The 19,002-nt window shown below is 42.6% G+C and overlaps 1 protein-coding gene across 1 annotated transcript; it reads left to right on the top strand.

Annotated features, from left to right (window-relative positions):
- Positions 1–373: 373 nt before the first annotated feature.
- Positions 374–18,637, top strand: NAA30 (N(alpha)-acetyltransferase 30, NatC catalytic subunit). The gene is made up of 5 exons (XM_030949734.1): positions 374–402; positions 692–1,627; positions 8,945–9,068; positions 11,090–11,145; positions 17,969–18,637. Exons 2-5 carry the CDS (start codon positions 695–697, stop codon positions 18,104–18,106), a joined length of 1,251 nt encoding a protein of 416 aa, XP_030805594.1. The 5' UTR covers positions 374–402; positions 692–694; the 3' UTR covers positions 18,107–18,637.
- Positions 18,638–19,002: the final 365 nt, after the last annotated feature.

Raw genomic sequence — 19,002 nt, 5'->3', positions numbered from 1 at the left:
AGCCTGACAGAACTCGGATCTGGGACAACGCTCTCAGGCACAGGGTGGCATTGCCGGCGTGTCCTGTGCAGGGCCGGGCGTGGGACTCCATGATCCCTGCCCGCTCAGGACACTCCGAGTCTATGAAAGAATGTGTGTGTTCAGTCATGGGCTGGGCTCAACGACTTCAAGAGCTTTTCCTCAGAGAGCTTTTCCAGCCCAGCGACCGACTCCGCCCCCCTGTCCCTGTCCCGCTCTCCCCGCACCGGGTCCCGTCTGGGGGCGCCGGCCCCGCCCCGCCGTCTCCAGGCGCCGCCGCCAAGGGAGGAAGTGTCGTAAGGGCCGACAGGAACTGGCCGCGGGTTTTACGGCCGCGGCGGCCGCGCTTGGCGGCGGCGGAGCGGGAGCTGCCCAGACGCGGCGGTGAGTGGCGGCGGCGGGGGCACCGCGGGCCCCGAGCGCTGCGGAACGGCGCCGCCCGCGCCCGCGGGGGAGCGGGGCAGCCGCCACAGGGCGCGGCGGGGCGGCGAGGCGCGGCCCGGGCACCGTGCGTGCCTTTGTTCGCGCCCCCCCTCCGCTCCCCGCCGAGCGCGGCCCGTGAGGCCGCCGCGCCTCTCCACCCCCCCACACCTTCCCGTGGCCCCCGTTGGGTTTGGCGCCTTCCTCCTCCTCCTCCTCTTCCCCGGTGAGTTTGTGTCGGTCTCTCCCGTAGGATATGGCCGAGGTACCGCCGGGGCCTAGCAGCGTCCTGTCCCCGCAGGGGGACACGCTCTCCCCCTTCCCCGGAGGAGGAGGAGGGGGGGCTGCTTCCTCCTCCTCCTCCTCCTCCACCGCCTCCTATGCCGCCGCCGCCGCCGCCTGCACCGGCGCCCAGGACGAGGAGGCCGAAGAGGAGGAGGAGGAGGAAGAGGAGGGACCCGCGGGCGAACGGGAGCAGCAGCAGCAGCGAGGAGGAGGAGGAGGAAGCGACGGCGGCAAGGGGGGCCCGCAGCACCGCCACCACCACCGCCACCACCACCACCCCCCGCACCACAACCACCAGCTCAACGGCCTCATCAGCCCCGAGCTGCGGCACCTGCGGGCCTCCCTCAAGGGCAAGATCCTCGGCTCGGAGGCAGGGGCGGCCCCCGAGGGGCTGGAGAACAAGCGAGCCAGCAAAACAATGGGCTCCGGACAGCAGCAGTCGTCGCCCCCCAGCGCAGCGCCCTGCTCGTCCCCCCACGCCAACCACCTCCCTCCCCAGGGAAGGACTGCACCCTCTCCTCCTCCTTCTCCCCCGGCTAAAGGGGACAGGAGCCAGCCTGCTGCCACAACCACGGCTGCTGCTGCTGCTAAGACTGCAGCCCGCAATGGGCTGGCAGGAGAGACTGGCTTGGAGGAGGAAGAGCAGGAGGAGGGGGATGAAGGAGGGGAGGAGGAGGAGGAGTCCCTGCAGCTACTCTCCGGGTCCTTAGAAGCAGCGTGCAGTTTGAAAAGCTCGGGAACGGACTGTCAGCCCGAGGAGGACCTAACGATACGATACGTCCAGTATGAGTCAGAGCTGCAGATGCCCGATATCATGAGACTGATCACCAAAGATCTGTCTGAACCCTACTCCATTTACACATATAGGTATTTTATCCACAACTGGCCACAACTTTGCTTTTTGGTAAGTGCCGGAGGGAGCAGGGATGGCAGGAGTTGGGAGTGGCTTGGGGCTGGGGAGGAGGGGATGAAAGGGTTGGCGTTTCTGGAAATACTTTTAATCATCTTTTTGTGGGTAAGGCCAAGCTTTTTTGGGAATACCTGTCCCCTTGTGACCCGTGCAGGTACAAGTAAAGCACGTGGCCGAAGTTCTGCATTTGTTAACACATGTTTTAGATGGTGGGGAAAGGGTTTGAGCACAGGGCTAGGATCCAGGAATTCAAGGCTTCTAATCTTGGTTTTGACATTGACTTTTGTGACCTTTGGTAGCTCATTTTATGATTCTGTCTCAGTTCCTGGGCTTGGATTTAAAAAAGAAAGTACTTAGTCCACTAATGCCTCGTAACTGCTCGCTAATTCTTGCACAATGGTTTTAAAACTGACTGAAACAGGGCTGGCACATGAATGTTAAGTGATAGGTGGAGAGGCACTGTGAAAGGTTTAGCAGACTTTTTGATCTGTGAGCTTACTTTGACAAAGACAAGTCCAACTGTGTTGCTTTTACAGGTATGAGAGTGCTCGCAGCATGCAGGAATTCTCTCGTTGGCTCCCTGCACTAACAACGTATTTAGTGTTGTAATCTTCCCAGTGCACTGTTGAAAGGCTGGTTTAGCTGCCCCCCTGCCTTCCTAAATGTTTAGCACTTTTTGTGTCTCAGTTGCAAGCTTTTAGGATGACAATGCATCCACAGGTAAATGAAAGTGAGTAGAAGCTGGCCTGAGGAGTGCATGTGCATAGCAAGGGCTTAGCTGTGCTTGATTTACTCATAGCAACGCTCCCAGCTGCAAAACAGAACGTTTAGGGGAGTTTTTGGCACTTCCTTGCTAAAGGAAATGATGAATTCTTGTCTCTTGATGTTTTAATTAAGGCTGGACACCCCTCTGAAAGGTCTGATTTAGCCAGAGTCAAGTCACCCTTCAGTTCAGGGGTATCTCTGAAATTTTGATAGAATATGAGTACAAGAGGTGAGGCTAATGGAGTCCATCTGGCCTTCAACTTCCTGAATGTTCCTGGTTTAGGATCAGCTAGAATTTATAGCAGGATTGATATGCTTTATAGGAGGATTTTCAGAACTCTGCCCCTTAAAACCCTGCAGAGGGAATACAGTAGGATTACAGGAAGTTGAGCAAAGCAAAATGTTGACCTTCTGGAACAAAACAGAATATGAAAATATTGGAGAGCATTGTTGGATGCAAAGTCATGTTTGCCATTACAAGGATGCTGATCAGAGCACAGTGATGTTCAAACACTGAGCTCTGCCTGTGACAGATCTACCTCACACTGAGAGTAAAATGCTCAAGAATTACAAAAATCCATCCTTTGAGCATCAGGTGCAGCCCTGGTAATGCCAAGGCAATGTTGGATATTCTTAGATCACAATGCATTTGTTTAGACTTTCACTAATTATGGGGTTTTTTTGTCAAGGAATAACTGGAGAATTTTGTTGTGAGAAGAGCAGTGACAAGTTGTTTGACAGAAAACTAAAACAGATGATTTCTAATAAGTGCATTTAAAGAGTAAGATATCACTCAAAGGAAAGAAAGCTTATTTTGTAGTGACAGCTTCATTTTTTGATAGCCCTGAAGAATCAACAAAACTTTTCTTGAACTCAATGTATTTGCCGTTTTTTTAGAAAGGTGAAACAATGTAAAGTACATAAAAGTGTAGAGAATAATATATGGCAGTGAATGTCTAAAGCAAATTGTTATCTGCTTAATTATTTGAAGGTCTTGCAGCATGCTGTGTCAAATTCCTGTGTTGGGGGGTTGGGGTTTTTTGTGACTTTTACTATTTTTGAGGTTTGTTTCTTAGAGGTTGTCTTGAAAATTTTCTGATCTATAAAATATAATTCGTTCCTGCAGTTAATGGACTCCTGAACTACTTCTCTCCAATAAATAGCTTTAAAGTACTTATCTTCAGTCAGGGAGTGCATATTTCAATTAGCAAGAAGTGTCAGGATGGTGAACATGAAGCTCAGTGCCTGATCTCACAGAATCATTTGGTTTAATGCATTGTGGCCCCACACCCTTCTGGTTTCAGGGTTTGGCTGGCTTTTGAGTGTTTTGAGAAGGAGGGGTAAGAGGGGTTTGCCTGTGATTTTTGATTGTATTTGGAAAAAGATCTGTAAAGGTTCAGCCAATTCCATTACTGAATTTCACCATCACCTTTTGAAAACTCTTCCAGAGCACATTCACCTGTCCTCCCTGTGCTGTCATGGCACCTTTCTTTTCCTCTCCCTGTGAGGGGAATAGACTGACACCACTGAAATTTAAGGTGGGGTGTGTATTTTCCCCCAAACAGCTCTTGGTGAACCATCTAAACCACAATTTCCCTATTCTGACAATGCAAAGCTAATTTCTGGGGACATTATTAACCTTATTGCATGGATTTGAAACTTGCTGAATTTTGGTTTGGCCTTCCCAAGCTGCCCAATTGCTCTAAAGGCTGGTGCTTGTTTTTCCTTTCTCTTCAACTCCCTGCCTTGTGCCAGCCCCTGTGTTCCTGTGATTTTGGGAGCCAAGGTACCCTTCTGACCAGTTTTTACTTGTAAATGTGTGTGTATTTAGCTGTTTTAGGTGATGCCCTGTTGGTTTAGAGCTCCAGATCTATTTCTGTAGGATGTCCCAGGCACTGGTGCAGGAGGAGAGGTGGGAGTGCACAGCTGGAGGGAAGGCAGAGACCAACCCTGGCTGGTCAGTGGTGAGGAGAGTTTTGCAGACTCAGACCACTTCCTAACTGTACACTCAAAGAAGAAGTTAATATTCCACTTTGAAAGGACCTGGAGATACTGAAAGTCTTAAAACCCTGTTAAATTCAATAGCTAATTTATCCACATAACTATTATCCTGACTTTAGGGGTAGCAACTTGGGAATACTGCTCAGTGCTGAGGTGTCCCACTGCAGCACTATCTGGACTGTGGCAAGGTAATAACATTTTCCTCCATAAACCTGCAGTGGAAGGTGTCCCTGTCCATGGCTGGGGGTTGGAACTGATGGTCTTTGAGGTCTTTTCCAACCCAAACCATTCTGGGATTCTGTAGAACTCCCAGGGGTCTGGTTCTACTCATGTTTTGCCTGTCCTCAGAAGAGCAGGTTTGCAGTGTGTGTTAGGTGTGGGTGCCCAGTAAATGTCTGCTTTTTACTTATTCTCAGAAGCTCTGTCAGCCCAGTTTCTCCTCAAATACCCACTCCTCTGTCAAAGAAAGACAGGGGCAAGGGGCATCTTGTGTTTCATGTGAAGTATTTTTAAGCAGTGTTGCATCTTTGTCCCCAGATGGATTTTAAATGCATTTTCAACGTTGTAGCTTTCTTTTAAAGTGGTTTTGAAGCTTCTAGTCTTAGCAGTTCTTAAGTTCTGCATTTCAGACTGATAAATTAAATATTTCAGAAAATTGTTTTCAAAATCCTTTAGCGTGGGAGAGGTGAGGTCAGGAAACCTTGCTCTGTGCCAGAGTTTGGATAAGACAGAATGTAATAAAAGGCTGAGTGTTGTAACCTCTCCTGTAATTCACTGTACCACTCACTGCCTTTTAAGAAAAATCTAGAAAATCTATGGTTTTATTGGGTTCTTAACTTTGCCACTAGCTATAGCAGTATTTATAATTTAAACTTTCACAAGTTTAAAAATAACCTATTAATTCTGTGTAAATGGTTTTAAATGTGTTGTAAATCCTAAATGACTGCAGTTAAGTCTTGTTTTATACTAATGCTTTGCATTTTTTTAAATTGGATTTGATTCAAGAGTCTTGCTGTGTTGAAATTAAGATTTGTAAGACATCATCCCTGTTCTTCACTTGTGGAAAACCTGGGGCTTAAAAAGGAAGACCCAGAAAAGTCAGGAGGTTGTCTGAGAAGTCTTCCTGGCCTCATGGCAGACATAGGAAGAAGTTTTGTAGGAGAATCTGCAAACTTTGTACTCCAGTTTGTTTTTAGGAGTGATCTCACTTTCAGACAGTCTCTCAGTGTGAAAACTGAAGTCCCTGCAGCACCTGAGCAGGTGACAGCAGCCAGGGCAGATATTCATGGGGGTGTTCCTCACACAGGAGGGAATTGCTGCTGTCCAGGTTCATGAAGGGAAGCAGAGGGAGGTGGTGATTTGCCAGGTCCTGGGGAGAGCTGTGGCTGAAGTGGCAGTGAGGTTAAAACCATTACCCTGAGCGTATCCTCTAATGGCATTTGGTAACTTGATCCCTACATGGGAGCCAGCTCCTACCCAGCTGTGCCTGGATAGTTGGGTTGGACTTTGGTGCAGGTGTGACAGGAAAAAGGCAGTGCAGCCGTGCAGGTTCTGCTGTGTTTGAATTGCAGAATATTTCTCTTTTGGGGCTAGTTGGCTGTTTTAATCTCCTTTAAACAAAACTCACAGGATCTGGATATTAAATGCATACTCAGACTGTGGCTGCCAGACATAATGCCATCTTTGATAATGAAATTAATACAAATTGATTAATTCTATGAAAAGTAATGTTCTTGCTGATTTACAGACATTTCTCTACTAGCTCTTCCAGTATATTAAAATCTGGTTTGTTTTAAGCATTTAAACTTATTCATAGGAACAAAGATGATGCAAATATTGGATTTGGATTCATGTATGGTAATCCTGCTACTAATAACCTACTGTTGGAGTAAATCTTATAGTACTCTGTGGAGTTTATAATATATAGAGTGACTTAGGCTGAATTCTGTTTGTAGAAAATTGCATGTTTATAAGTACTCTCGTATACCTGAAAGGAAAATTTGGCTCATGATTATCTTTTCCTAAATGATGTTGTGTGGGAGCTACTTTTTTTCCCTCCTCACAACTCTCCCTATTTCAGTCTGGGTTTTTTTTTATTCACAGAGTTTAACTTTCTCTAGGAAATTAAATTGCAAAGTTTCACATCACGGTTTAGGTTCATTTCCAGCTTTAGATAAGGTTGGAGAGAAGGAGAAAGGAGAGGAAAGGCAACAAAAACCCCTCAAAATGAGGTGGAAATGCAGCACTCCCTTTGTGAGTGGAACAGCTGTAGATTAACTGCCAGACTTACCTGCCTAAAGACAGAGAAATGGATTTAAGGGTTTGGAGAACTGGTAACAGAGTTATTCTTTATTCAGCTCTCTGGCAGTAGTGGTAAAACCAGTGGGTATTTGCTTCTTTGATCACTGAAACAAAATTCTTTGCTGTTCATTTAGCATTTTAAATATATGATTCATGAATATAACTTTTCTAAAAAGTGCCCTGGATAAAAAAGAGCTCAGATGTAAAGTGTCTAGATTGTCACTACTCCTGAAGCATGTAAAAAAAATATATATATATATAAAAATATATCTTTAAAATTCTCCACATAACTGTTAGGATCAACAGTTTGCACATGTTCACTCCAGGGCAAAGCACAACTATAACATGCTACTTTGTGGTGTGCTTTTTTTTTAGTGAGGGATAAGATTACATCTAGGTACTCTGCATAATTATAGCAATGTTCTGAGCAGTTTGTCTGATGATACTCTTTATTTAACTCCCTGCTTTTCTCAGGTCTGAGCCGAGATACAGAACTTGCCTTGAGCTGAAACTTTGCATGCACTGCTTGAGGATGGGCACAGCTCCTCTTTTCTGTGGAATAACCTGTGTTTTGGAACAAATGAAAGATTGCTTGGAGGCTCTGTGTTTCAGTCCAGTTAGATCATGCTACAGTTTTTGTTTGTTATTTTAAAAACCACTCGTTAGATTGTTCAGGGTTGTTCTTGGATACTGCTGAAATGTGTTTTCCTGCCAAATAAAAACTTAGCAATAGTTATATTTGCTTCAGCTACATTAGGAATGGGGTTATAATCATGCTGTGTCACAGGGCTTTGGAACTGCAGCTCGTATTTTTTTTGGCTGCTTCATTTCACCTTTGCTGCAGCTCCTGGTTAAAAGCTGACTTGGTTAATAACCCACATCCAGGTGGAGATGCTCAAAGACTTGATTCTTTTTGGGGTGAAGAGACAGTGCCTGCAGTATGGCCTGCAGGAAGGAATCTTCTGTCCATGGAGCTTTGGCCTCCAAAGCTGTGCACGAGGGTTCAGGTGGTTGAGTTTGTACCACAGACTGTGGAGCAGTGAGCTCTGGCTTCACAGGTGGCTGCTCTGAGGCCTGGCAGTGCTGGCTCTAGCAAGTCCTTTTCATTTGACATGTCTTAGAGTTGTAAATTTGGATTATCCCCAGCTCTTGTGGCAGCACATGCTTGTGCCAATCATGTGCTGTGGTCCTGGTTTAGCTGCTGCACTCGAGCCCAAGGCTGGTCCTCTGCAGCTCTGTCAAAGGCTGTGGATCCACTCACACAGCCATATGTAAAATTAGGAGTTTCTTTTTATCTCTGCCCATCTTTCCTGAGTGCACAGGAATTTGTTTTCCCCTTGGATGCTGTCCCGCTCTGCAGCATTACTCAGTTCTACTGCTGCAGGTTATAATGTCATTAATCCCTTGTGCTGCCTAATCCTTCAGTTAACATCACTTAGTTTTCCTTTCTGTCATGGTAAAATTTTGGTGAACACAGTGGGTGTGCAAGTGGTTTGCTGAATGTTTGGGGAGGAGTTGGGTCCTTTCCTTTTTGGGGTTTTTCTTGTTAATATTTCAGGATGCCTACATCTCCTTGACCACGGTTACTGTGACAATGCCACTGGGATTAACTGCCAGTGCTCTTAACGAAATCCCTCAATAGTTAAAATGTGTGAAATTAACTGTGCTTTTTTGTTTGTTCTCTGGGTATCATGTGACTGAAAACGACAGTGTCTAAAGATTAAATGCAGCAACACTTTTCTCTGATCCTTTGTGGCCTCGACATTAAAACCAGACAAAAATTAAGCATGTTATCTAGCACAGCCCTTATACAGGAAAATTCAGATCACTATAAAACAGGAATGAACATTTTTCCTCTGCAGAAGCTCAAATGAAAGGGTAATTTATGCCTTAACCTGGTCTTTTATTTTATTTATTTCCCCTTTTATTTATTTATTTTCCCTTTTTAATCACACATGTTCTTAATTGTAGACTTTGTGAAATGATAATGTGGTTCTCTCCAGGAATAATTCATTGGTTGTTAATTGTCCTGGAACTTTATTGGAATGTAATAAAGCAATTAAATCTCTTAATCTTAGTAATACTTTTGGAGACGCTTTTAAAATTTACATCATTACTTTTTCATAGCTTTATACAAACAAATTCTGTGGGGCTCTTTCACTTGAAAAATGAACTGGTTTACTGCTTTTGGTGGCACTGTGGATCCCAAACTGAGAATTCCATCCGTGTATGTTTGTCTTTAAGGCCATGGTAGGTGAGGAGTGTGTAGGTGCCATCGTCTGCAAGCTGGATATGCACAAAAAGATGTTCCGCAGAGGTTATATAGCCATGTTAGCAGTGGATTCCAAATACAGAAGAAAAGGAATTGGTAAGAATAGCCTTTTTTTCTTCTTTCTTCTTTAAATCCTCTCTAGCTGGGGTAACTGTAGCTGTCACAAAGATTTAAGCTGAACTGAACTTCAGGATGTGTTGCTTTGTGTGTCATCCTCGCCTTACTCAACCGCGTGAGCTCCCCAGTGGATTTTCTGATTTTGTTAAAATAACCTGAAATGCCCTGTGAGGTTCACACCTGGGATCTGATAAGGCTAAAAAGAAGGGCAGGCAGCAGCCCCTTACCTCTGCCTCTACCACTGCCAAATAACAGTGGGAACTGCTTTGTGGTTTTATGTGTGCCCTCATCGCTGTATTTCCATGTTGTGTTCAGGCTCCTTTTTTACAGTGAACTTATTCCCTGACTTCCCTCTATAAATTATGCATATATTACCCATCAGGGAGAATGTATGGAGCTCATTATTGTATTAATCAGGGAAGAAAAATAGCTGTGTATTGTTACTTGAATGATTGAAATGGAGATCTGTTTTGTTGGGAAGGTATGTGGTGAAGAAATCACTCTTGGCAGGGAGTTTGCCCTTTCTCATTAATCAGGTTTGCCCTGGTGAAGGGATTTTCATTCTAACTCCAGTTAGCCAAGTTGGCTTAATTAAATATCTCTTCTTATGGAACTTAATTTTTTCATGCTGGTTATTGTGAAATTACATTATGTAAGGTATTTCTGACTAAATGGAGACGTCAGCTCCAAAGCTTAGAACTGTGCTTCACCACTCATCCACACTGAACAGCTCATGCTTCTGTGATTAAAGACAGAAAATTACTTGCAATCAAAAAATACAGTGATCCATTGCAGAATGTATCATTGTGTTTGGTCTCTTCCAGAAAAAAACCTCCAAAAAAGCACATTACCACGACTGTTCAAGCATGTGCAGATTTTTTCTTTTCCCAGTGCAATTCAAAAGCCATTGTTGGTTTCTGTAGTGGAGCAGAGGAAGAGGATACTGAGAAATCACTGTCTCTCCTTTTAGCTGAGTCATGAAGGAGTCTGCCATAATTTAATTGCAGGTGCTTGGATTCAGAAGTAAATAAGAGCTAATGCTGTTATTATGAAGATCACTGCAAGACTTTTCCCTCACTTTAGTCAGTTGGTTAAATTAGAATTACATATATAGAATTTATCTTTAAAGCCTTGCTTACTTTAGCATTATATATGATGACTTTTTCCCACATTTGCCACCTTGCTGTTTCTCAAAGTGTGCTGTTAATCTGAAGATCTGCTTTAAATGTAGAACAGTTTTATCATCACATTCAGTGAAAATCTTAATTGATTAAAGTTTTGAGAACATATTAAAACATTCTGTAGATTCCTTGGGGTTTTTTTTTTCCTTTTCCATAACCTTCTTATGGAAGTGAGATTTATGCAGTTTCACTGAACAGCAGTTTTTTCCACTAGTAATTTTGAAATCAACTTTTAATTTCATCCCAATTCTACAGACAAGTAGGGATAGTACATTTGTAGAACTGTTGTGAAATAGATGAAAAATAATAATTAAAAAATTAAACTAATGCTTGACTGAGGGGAAGGGATGGGCTTCAAGAATATTATTAGATAGTAGCAAACCCATATGGGAGTGAGCCATAAAAACTGTGGTTTCATAAGTTCTGTTACTAATACAAGGATTTGTTTTAGTAAGAGGAAATTCCCATGGAAGATGAATGTCCTTCAAGTAGATGCCAGCAGATTTTGACTTCAAATGCAACAAAAAGGAATGAATCACATCTTGGAAGGCTATATTTAACACCATGTTGAGCAGAGCAGCCAGTTTCTAATATCCTTGTGTTACAAGAATCTTGCACTTGAGCTGAGTCTCTGGATAACTTCACAGATTATTTTAGTGTTCAAACTTGAGACTGCAGCTTGACTGCAACTCCTTGTTTTTCTTTCCTCCCTCCTTTCCCCAGGTGTCATGTCAAGTAGGTAGCACACATTAGTCATATATAAACTGGCATTTTTGTTTTGCACTGCAGCTCTGACACTTACTGAAATCTGTGTTTCAGGTACAAACTTGGTTAAGAAAGCTATTTATGCTATGGTTGAAGGAGATTGTGATGAGGTAAGATTTTATAATCAAAACTTTCATAATATAAATGGTTTGCACTCTCTTGTTTGTGGATTCATTTCACAGGTTTTTCTTCTCCAGGACTTTTTTTAGGTGGGAAAAAAGTTGGTAAGAAGCTCCTTTATAATAAAAGAGAAAACAACCTCAAAAAAAGTATGGCACAAATAGGAGATGAACTTTCTAAATTTGTCCTAAATGCTGAAATTCAGCAATTTACATTGTGAAGTTGCCTCAGCCTTCACTCAGGCCCATTTTCCTGCAAGGGCCCCATTTGAGGTGCAGTGAGCAGTGGGCTGAGCATGTCCTGTGTGGCCCTGCCATCCCTTCAGAGTACACCCAGGCACAGAACAGTGTGTGCTGTGCTGCTGCAGAATGTGGATTTATCACAGGCACTCATCAGCCTGTTCTGACACTGCACAGAGCAGGGCTGCAGTGGGTTAGCACAGACACACAGAGCTGCAGGGAGAGTGGCTGAACCACTTCCCTGCCCTACAAGTTGGTACTCTTTCACCAGATTACAGTTCCTGCTTTTTAAAAAAATATAAATATATACATAAAGCAGCTCTGTTGTTGTGTGCCTTGTTGAACTTGTGAGGAACTCTCCCTGCATCCATCTATCCATCCTCCTTACCCAGGTTATTTGTCCCTTTAACTTCCAGCTCCTTGGCACAGTGCACTTGTTCCTGATATGTGAGCACTGTCATTTCAGTGTGTCATAGTTAATGAGCCTTTGATCTTTCTGTTATCTCACTTCAGCTGCTCCCTCCATTGTCCCACTGCTCCCTCCATTGTCCCACTGCCTCCTGGGGAAGTTTCTTATGCAAAGCTACAATTGGTGTCACAGGACTTTGGCAAACACTCCAGTTTATTTTCCACTTGTTGTGTTTCTCTTCCTGCAGTATCCCTGCCTGTGCTCTGGCTTCATTATTGGGAGATTTATTCTTCCCCTCAGATCCCTTCATGCCTGTGCTTGCTGCTGTCTTCTTCCCCCTCACCTTCTAATTTATGTTGTAGTTGGGCACTACAGTGCAGTCTGTAATTCTTTTAAGTTCTTTATTTTGGCTTCTTGCTTCTACCCTGGTTTCTAAAATGCTTTCCTCTAATCACTTTTACTGCTTGTCTACACTGACCTAATCAAGGAGAGGTTGGTTGGTTTGTTCTCCCCATTGCTTTCCACTATGGTCTTGAGTTGATTTCCCATTTCTAGACTAGTCAAGATTTTTTAAAAATTGCAGAATATTTGAGGATCAGGGTTACAGTGTTCACACCACAGCTGCAGAAGTGAGATGCAGAGAAGGGAAGTGAATTACCCACTGTTATTAGAGAGTCAGGACTAGAACTGGATGTTTCTACTCAAGCTGAGTTGCAGTAATTACTGTATAATTTCTGAATGTCTGTGTGCTGCTCCTCATGTAAATTCATTTCTAGATTGGACTATCTAACAGGTGACCTCTAGCAGTAACCTCTTGCTGTGTCTCTTTCCTCTACCACTGTCATATTATTCCAAGATCCCTTTTTGCTGGCTTTTTATCTCCATAAACATGAAATAAATGTGATAAGGGTTGCAGGTCTGCAGTGAGGTCTCATTAAGTCTTAGTCACAGATTTTCCTCTCTGGTTCTGTATAAATGCTTTGGACCAGGGGCAGAGGGCATTTCTCAGATTCTGTCTCTTTATTCAAAGGCACTACAATTCAGACTGCTTGAATTGTGTGCTGGATGGGGGCAGCCATGGTTTTGCAACTGCTGTTTGTAGAATGACGATTCCAAACTCATCCCCTGTTTTTTGGGGCCTTTTGCACCAGCTGAGTCTTGTGCTGGCACTAAATTTTGAACTGGGAGCTCTTTAATGAGCATAGAATACAAGCAAAGTATTTTACTGATTATTTTTCTGCACCATCAACTGAGGCACACCCACACTTATTTTTATTTATGTTTTTCTTTTAACACATATAGGTTATCCACAACCAAACAGCCAACGTTTTCATGTTTGTTTTTTTTTTTTCTTTGCCACCAAGTAGGCTTCTTCCACATACCCAAAATGGTGTAAAATAGGGATGTTATGTGGTGGAGTGCTGAGTTTTGAGTCAGACCAGAATCTGAAAAATCTAACTAGGCACCCATGAAAAGCTCTGCCCAGCTCTTGGGTCTCACCAGTTTTCACAACAGTTGTCAGGAGATCAGTTTCTGATTAATTGATGCTTAAAGCTCATCAAACACAAAGTGGTGCATCACAATAATTTGTCTGTGTGAGGCATAGAAATACTTTAATCATCCCTGCAGCTTTTTAAGGTATTTTTTGTACATCTTTGAATAAAATCAGAATCCTGATGCAAATAAAAAGATACTGCTTTTTGAGATAAGATGGAGTGCAATTAAAAACAAAATGCTATTTTCTGAAACTTGCTTGGAATAGGATTAAAAACATGAATATGCAGCTGTGGGTGTCGTGAAAAATTTCCAAAGGCTGCTTGGAAACTCTTCCCTTCAATCTAATTATGGAATAGATGCAGTAAATAGACTTAATTTTAATAATTTGTGGCATATAATCTGATAAATGCCTCACTCAGTGTATTGCTTTTCAAAGTATCACAGATTTGGCTTTGGAGGTACCAGGACTGAATCCTGAAAAACAAAGGATTTCTACAACACCAGAGATGAAAATCTTGACAAATCACAGCTGATAGGTGGCATTTCAAAGCCTGCTGCAATGTTCTGGTGTTTAAGGACATTTTTTTCCCCTGGAGGCTGTTTTAGTGGGAATAAACCAAGGCAGGCATGTGGAATGAGTGCGTTACAGTGGTCAGCACCCTGCCTGAGAGGCAGAGTCTTCCTCAGGGGTGTGGAAGATTTTCTCTGGGAAAGCTGTGGAGTGACTGAGGAGGTGAATTGAGTGGAATGCAATCTGTGTGCAGGGGAGGAGCTGGCCATGGAGCTGGCCATGGCCTACATTAGAATAGAAACCAGGGAAGTGATCTGCTGTTGGGGGTGGGTGCTTGAACCAGAAATAACCTTCAGGCCTGGAGAAAGTACTCACACAGCAGCTTCCAGCTGGAGCGTCTGCATATAACGTTACAAAACTTAGGCACCTCTGATTTGTATTTTTTTTTACCTTTGTGACTTTCTCAAATATTTGACGTTCATGAATTCTGATATTTGGGGCAGTGAACTGTAATGGGCTGAGTTTCCAGTGGATCACAGTGATTTAGGATAACTCTGGGCTGGTTGCATAGAAAAGGTGAACTATGGAAATAAATCAGGTGGAGGTGAATAGTTCCACTTTCAGCTCCAAAGTTTTGGAAATATTTTTCTTCTAGTTTAAAAAAAGAAAAGCATGTGCTGACTGCAGCAAGGTGGGTGTCTGGCTGCTTTTTGTACTGTTTTTGCTGGCAAGCAATTTCCCACAACTCTACAGCTGAAGACCAGCCTGTGGAACTGTTACATCCCTTAATTACAATTAGGAAGGAGTTGTTCTTATACAGGTTTTCCATCTGTAACAAATGACTGAGGAATCTGCACACAATTCATTCACTTCATGTTACTGAAATAATGTAATATTTCAGTCATAGGAAGTGAATGGATTGGTAACTAATGAAAATAAGACTCCAGTAAGTGGGACTTCAAAAACCTTTTTTAAGCAAAAATGTAGAACATGAAAGGGAGCCACAGATTCTCATGAGACTTCCCATTGGAACTTCAGGGTGATTTAGAGTGGGATTTTTGACCACACTAGTAGGTGTGTCATTTTAATTCAGCACCACAGTAGTAAAAATGAAATGTGCATTTTTATGGAATCCTATTTGAAATCATTACATTGCTGATATTTTTAGTTTCTCCATAATCTACAAAACATAAAAAGTATGAACTTTAGATTTTGCCTGTCTTTAAAAGTTAAGGCAGTTAAATTGATTAAGGACACTGGACAAGCCCTCATAACTTGAGTCTGCTGACCTGTCAGACTTAAAAGTAAGAATAGCAACCTCCTCTGTGAGTGCTGAGAGGACTTTCTTCATTTGGCTGTATCCATTCTATGACTTGGATTTTAAACTTGAGTTCCTTCCGAGTTTGAGCTGAAGAAGCAAGAAGGCTTGACCACTCCAGTTGGCTTCAGTTCAGGAATAAATTAAAGGTGTGAAAATACAGCAACAAGGAACATTGCACTCCACTCTTAATATAGATATCTTTTTGCTTCTAAACCCAGTTAATATTAGAGTTGAGCTAAAATGTTTGGTTTATGAAATTTAAGATAAAAGAGAATGTCACAACCTTCAGAAAGTTGCAACTTGAGCAGAAAACGCTGTTAAATCTAATCAGAGCTTTGCTGCCCTTCAGGGGGTGTAGCTGTGTTATCAGAGGATTTAACAGGCATATGTTACCTCAAAATCGACCCACAAGAGCAGAAATAAATGTAACAATTGAAGGTTTGGAGCTTGATTGAAAAGTTCACACAGGAAGAGATGTGTTCTTCACCAAAGGAAGCTAATGAAATCTGAATAAAATATGCCTGTGTTTCCTTTCCAGATAACAGAAACATGTCTTCAGCTGCTGTATGTTGAGATCAGGGAATTACTTTTCATTGTGCTGAGACTTCCTTAGAAATACCAGAGCAAATCTCTTGCATTTGCTTTCCAGATGAGCATTCAGTCAGGTAGTGGGATTCCATCAAACCTGTATTTCAACATTTAACCACTCCCTCCAGCTCAATCACCTGCAGTTCTGGAAGTGTTTTAGCATTGCCAGGTGTTCATGCTTGCAGTTGAATAGAGAGTTGTTACATCACTGTGCCAGGTTACTGAACCTTTGAGAGAGTGAATGCCCTTGGTAGCTGAGAGTTCAAATAAATAATCCTCTGCACAGGTCAGATTCCTGCTTTGGCTTCAATGTTTTGTTTAAATTGGAGTTAAGGAGTTGTACAATATGAAAATAGCCCTCTCCAGCAAAATGATGGTGCTTCCATAATTTCTTACAGATGAATAGTTATGCATTTTAATGGATGAAGGATGTTAGGAGTTCTCCATCAGCCCAGAGGACTTGCTAGTGATGTTCTGGGAAGTGCCAAACAGAGAAATTCAATCTCTCATTCTTCTCACAAAACTAAGGATTGAATTAGGTTGTCTTAAGTGTGCAGCTACAGCACTGCCCTGCTGTAATTTAAGAACTCTGATGATTAATATTTTAATGTGTGACTCTTAGTTCCTTTTTGTAAAACTAACTGTTTCCAAGTCTTATATTGTTCATTGGGTTGTTATTCCCAGCTTCACTGTTCTTTCAGCATCCTTACACTGAGAAACACAGGTGGAATTGCCCATTGGATGTGGCAGCCAGTGGTTAGACTGGTCATCTCCAGTAAGATTTAAAAATCCTTTTAATGCATATATTTGGCTCAAGTTTCAGGCCACTCTAACCACTGGCTGCCTCCCCCTTTCACACTGGCCTGGCCACTCCTCAGACTGCAGAAGACAAACTGTGGAGAGAAAAAGGGAAGGTTTTCTGCCAGGTGGCTTTGGAAGGAGCTAAGGAACCAGCTTTGAGAGCTGGCAGGAGAGGCCAGGGAAAAGGGAGTGGGAATGTGTGCCTGAAGGAAGGGAGGCCACAGAAGCCTTAGAGTAGGTGAACTTCAACTGCTCTACAAATTCAGGCAGATTTTGGTACTGTATTTTCATTCTTTCTACAGTGACCATCAGCTGCTCTTTAATATGTGGATACTCACTATCAGGGGTGTATGGAGCCCAGGCCTTGTTAGTTCAGCCCCTGTTCTTGCTAACAGCAGAACCTTAAATAATTGAATTGGACACCAGTCGAGAGGCAGAATGAGTTTTTATTACATGGAGGCAATGCAGGGCTTGGCAGTTGTGGCAGAGCTCAGTCCAGTGTGTGTGGAAAAAAGAGAGGGAAAAACAATTCTGAAAACTTCTGAAGTTTTGTGATTAATGTCTTGTTAAGGCCAGTGTAGTTTTTTGCCCGTGTTGGAGAATTCTGAGACAATTTTGAATCATAATTTAGACTACTTTTGGACTTGGGTTTGGTCTGAGTTATTTCTAACAGGTCTTCCTGCAACTGGGATCTTACCAACAGAGGGGGAAAAATATGGAAAACTCTGCTTAATCTTCTGGTGTGCACTGTGATTTGGGCTTAGGGTATTTGTTGGTACCCAAATTGGATCAGGTTTGGAGCAGCCTGGGATAGTGGAAGGTGTCCCTGCCCATGGCAGGGAGTTGGAACTGGATGATCTTGAAGGTGCTTTCCAACTTAGACCACAGTGTGATTCTTGTGCTGAGCACAAATATTCACTGCAAATGTTGGGTCTGACAGCTGGTGTCAGTTCAGAGCTTTTATCTACATCTAACTCCAAGGAATCAGGGATCAAAGATATTAAATCATTAAATCTTCATATGCCAAGTTCTTGTGACATGCAGAAATTCAGTTACTCACTTAAAAGATGTTTTGGACCCTAACCTGTTTGGTAGCTTGGGTTTTGGGGGAGTCTGTTTGGGATTTGTTTGTTGATGTGTTTTTTACCCTTGTTACGAGGTGGCGAACTGAAATGCTGTTTACAGCCAAGAATAAAATCTTGAATGTTGTTTACAATTATAGCTGTGCATGAACTGCTATATTATATTTTTTTTAATGTGGAAATGTATGCTTAATGTGGAAATATTGCTTAATTAAGTAAAGATAAGAAATTAATTCCATTCATTGCTAACAACCATACCTTTAAATAAAACCTTTGGAATTGGTTCAGCAGTCATGTACTTGCAACTGCCGACTAACATGACACACTTTTTTTTTCTTTCTTTTTCTTTCTTTTCTCCCTTAAAGGTTGTATTGGAAACAGAAATCACAAATAAGTCTGCTTTGAAACTTTATGAAAACCTTGGTTTTGTGCGAGACAAGAGGCTGTTCAGATACTATTTAAATGGAGTGGATGCACTGCGTCTGAAACTGTGGCTGCGTTAGGAGACCCCATCCCAGCCAGCAAGCGACGTCCCAGCAGCGCAGAGTTGTCCTTTGCATGCAATGCAATTTGTCCCAAATTGCTTTGCAAGGTGGACTTTTAGTACTTTCCATGCAGCTCTTAAACCTGTCAGTGTCCCATTGAGTGTCGCACACATTCGTTGCACTTTGGCATGGCGCATTTGTTCCGAATTAAAGCCGATTGTCTCAGACTCCGAGTCCTTTTGGTACCAGCCAGATGTGCCAGGTGATAGCCAAGATATGTTCATTCATTTGCAAGTCTGCTGACTTTTTAGGACATCCACACAGTGAACATTTTAGCAGAGAAAACCTGGACGGGAACGCCGCTTTTGGTTCCCGAAAATTCAAAATAAAGCCAATGTAGATTGTAAAATTCTATAAGTATACTAACATTTCATACAAAAATTGCCATAGTTTTCTGGGGAAGAAGAAGAAGAAAAAGAAAAAAAAGGCTTCAATTTTAGGTTTTATTTTTCAATATTGAATTTTTCCATTCTTAAATATTGGTACCTCAGTGATTAGTGAATGAAAAAATGTATTGTAGGGTGGGGTGTGTGTTACAACGAGTAACCATTAAATTGCGTCTGCCAGTGCCTGTATAGATAAGTATATTTGTCTTCACCTCTAAGTTTGGAGTGCATGCTTTTATTCTTTTACTTTCTTCAGTTGTCTTTGCAAGGAAAAAAAAATCTGCTTTTATTTAAATTCTGGATTTGATAATAAATTATTTCAGATTTTTATAATTCGGATACTTCTCCCAAACAAGGGGTTGGACGGCCCTTTTTATAGCAAGAAGTGTAAGCTATTTTGAAAACCTTGAGTAGCTGCTAAAAGAACCTGGTGGCACCAGTGAATCTCTGCTGGGTTTGGATGCACTT

This window comes from Camarhynchus parvulus, chromosome 5 (assembly GCF_901933205.1).
Source record: "Camarhynchus parvulus chromosome 5, STF_HiC, whole genome shotgun sequence".
In the NCBI taxonomy this organism is placed as follows: Eukaryota; Metazoa; Chordata; class Aves; order Passeriformes; family Thraupidae; genus Camarhynchus; species Camarhynchus parvulus.
The sequence above is the reverse complement of the archived record's forward strand: the minus strand, read 5'-3'. Positions and strand labels throughout refer to the sequence as shown.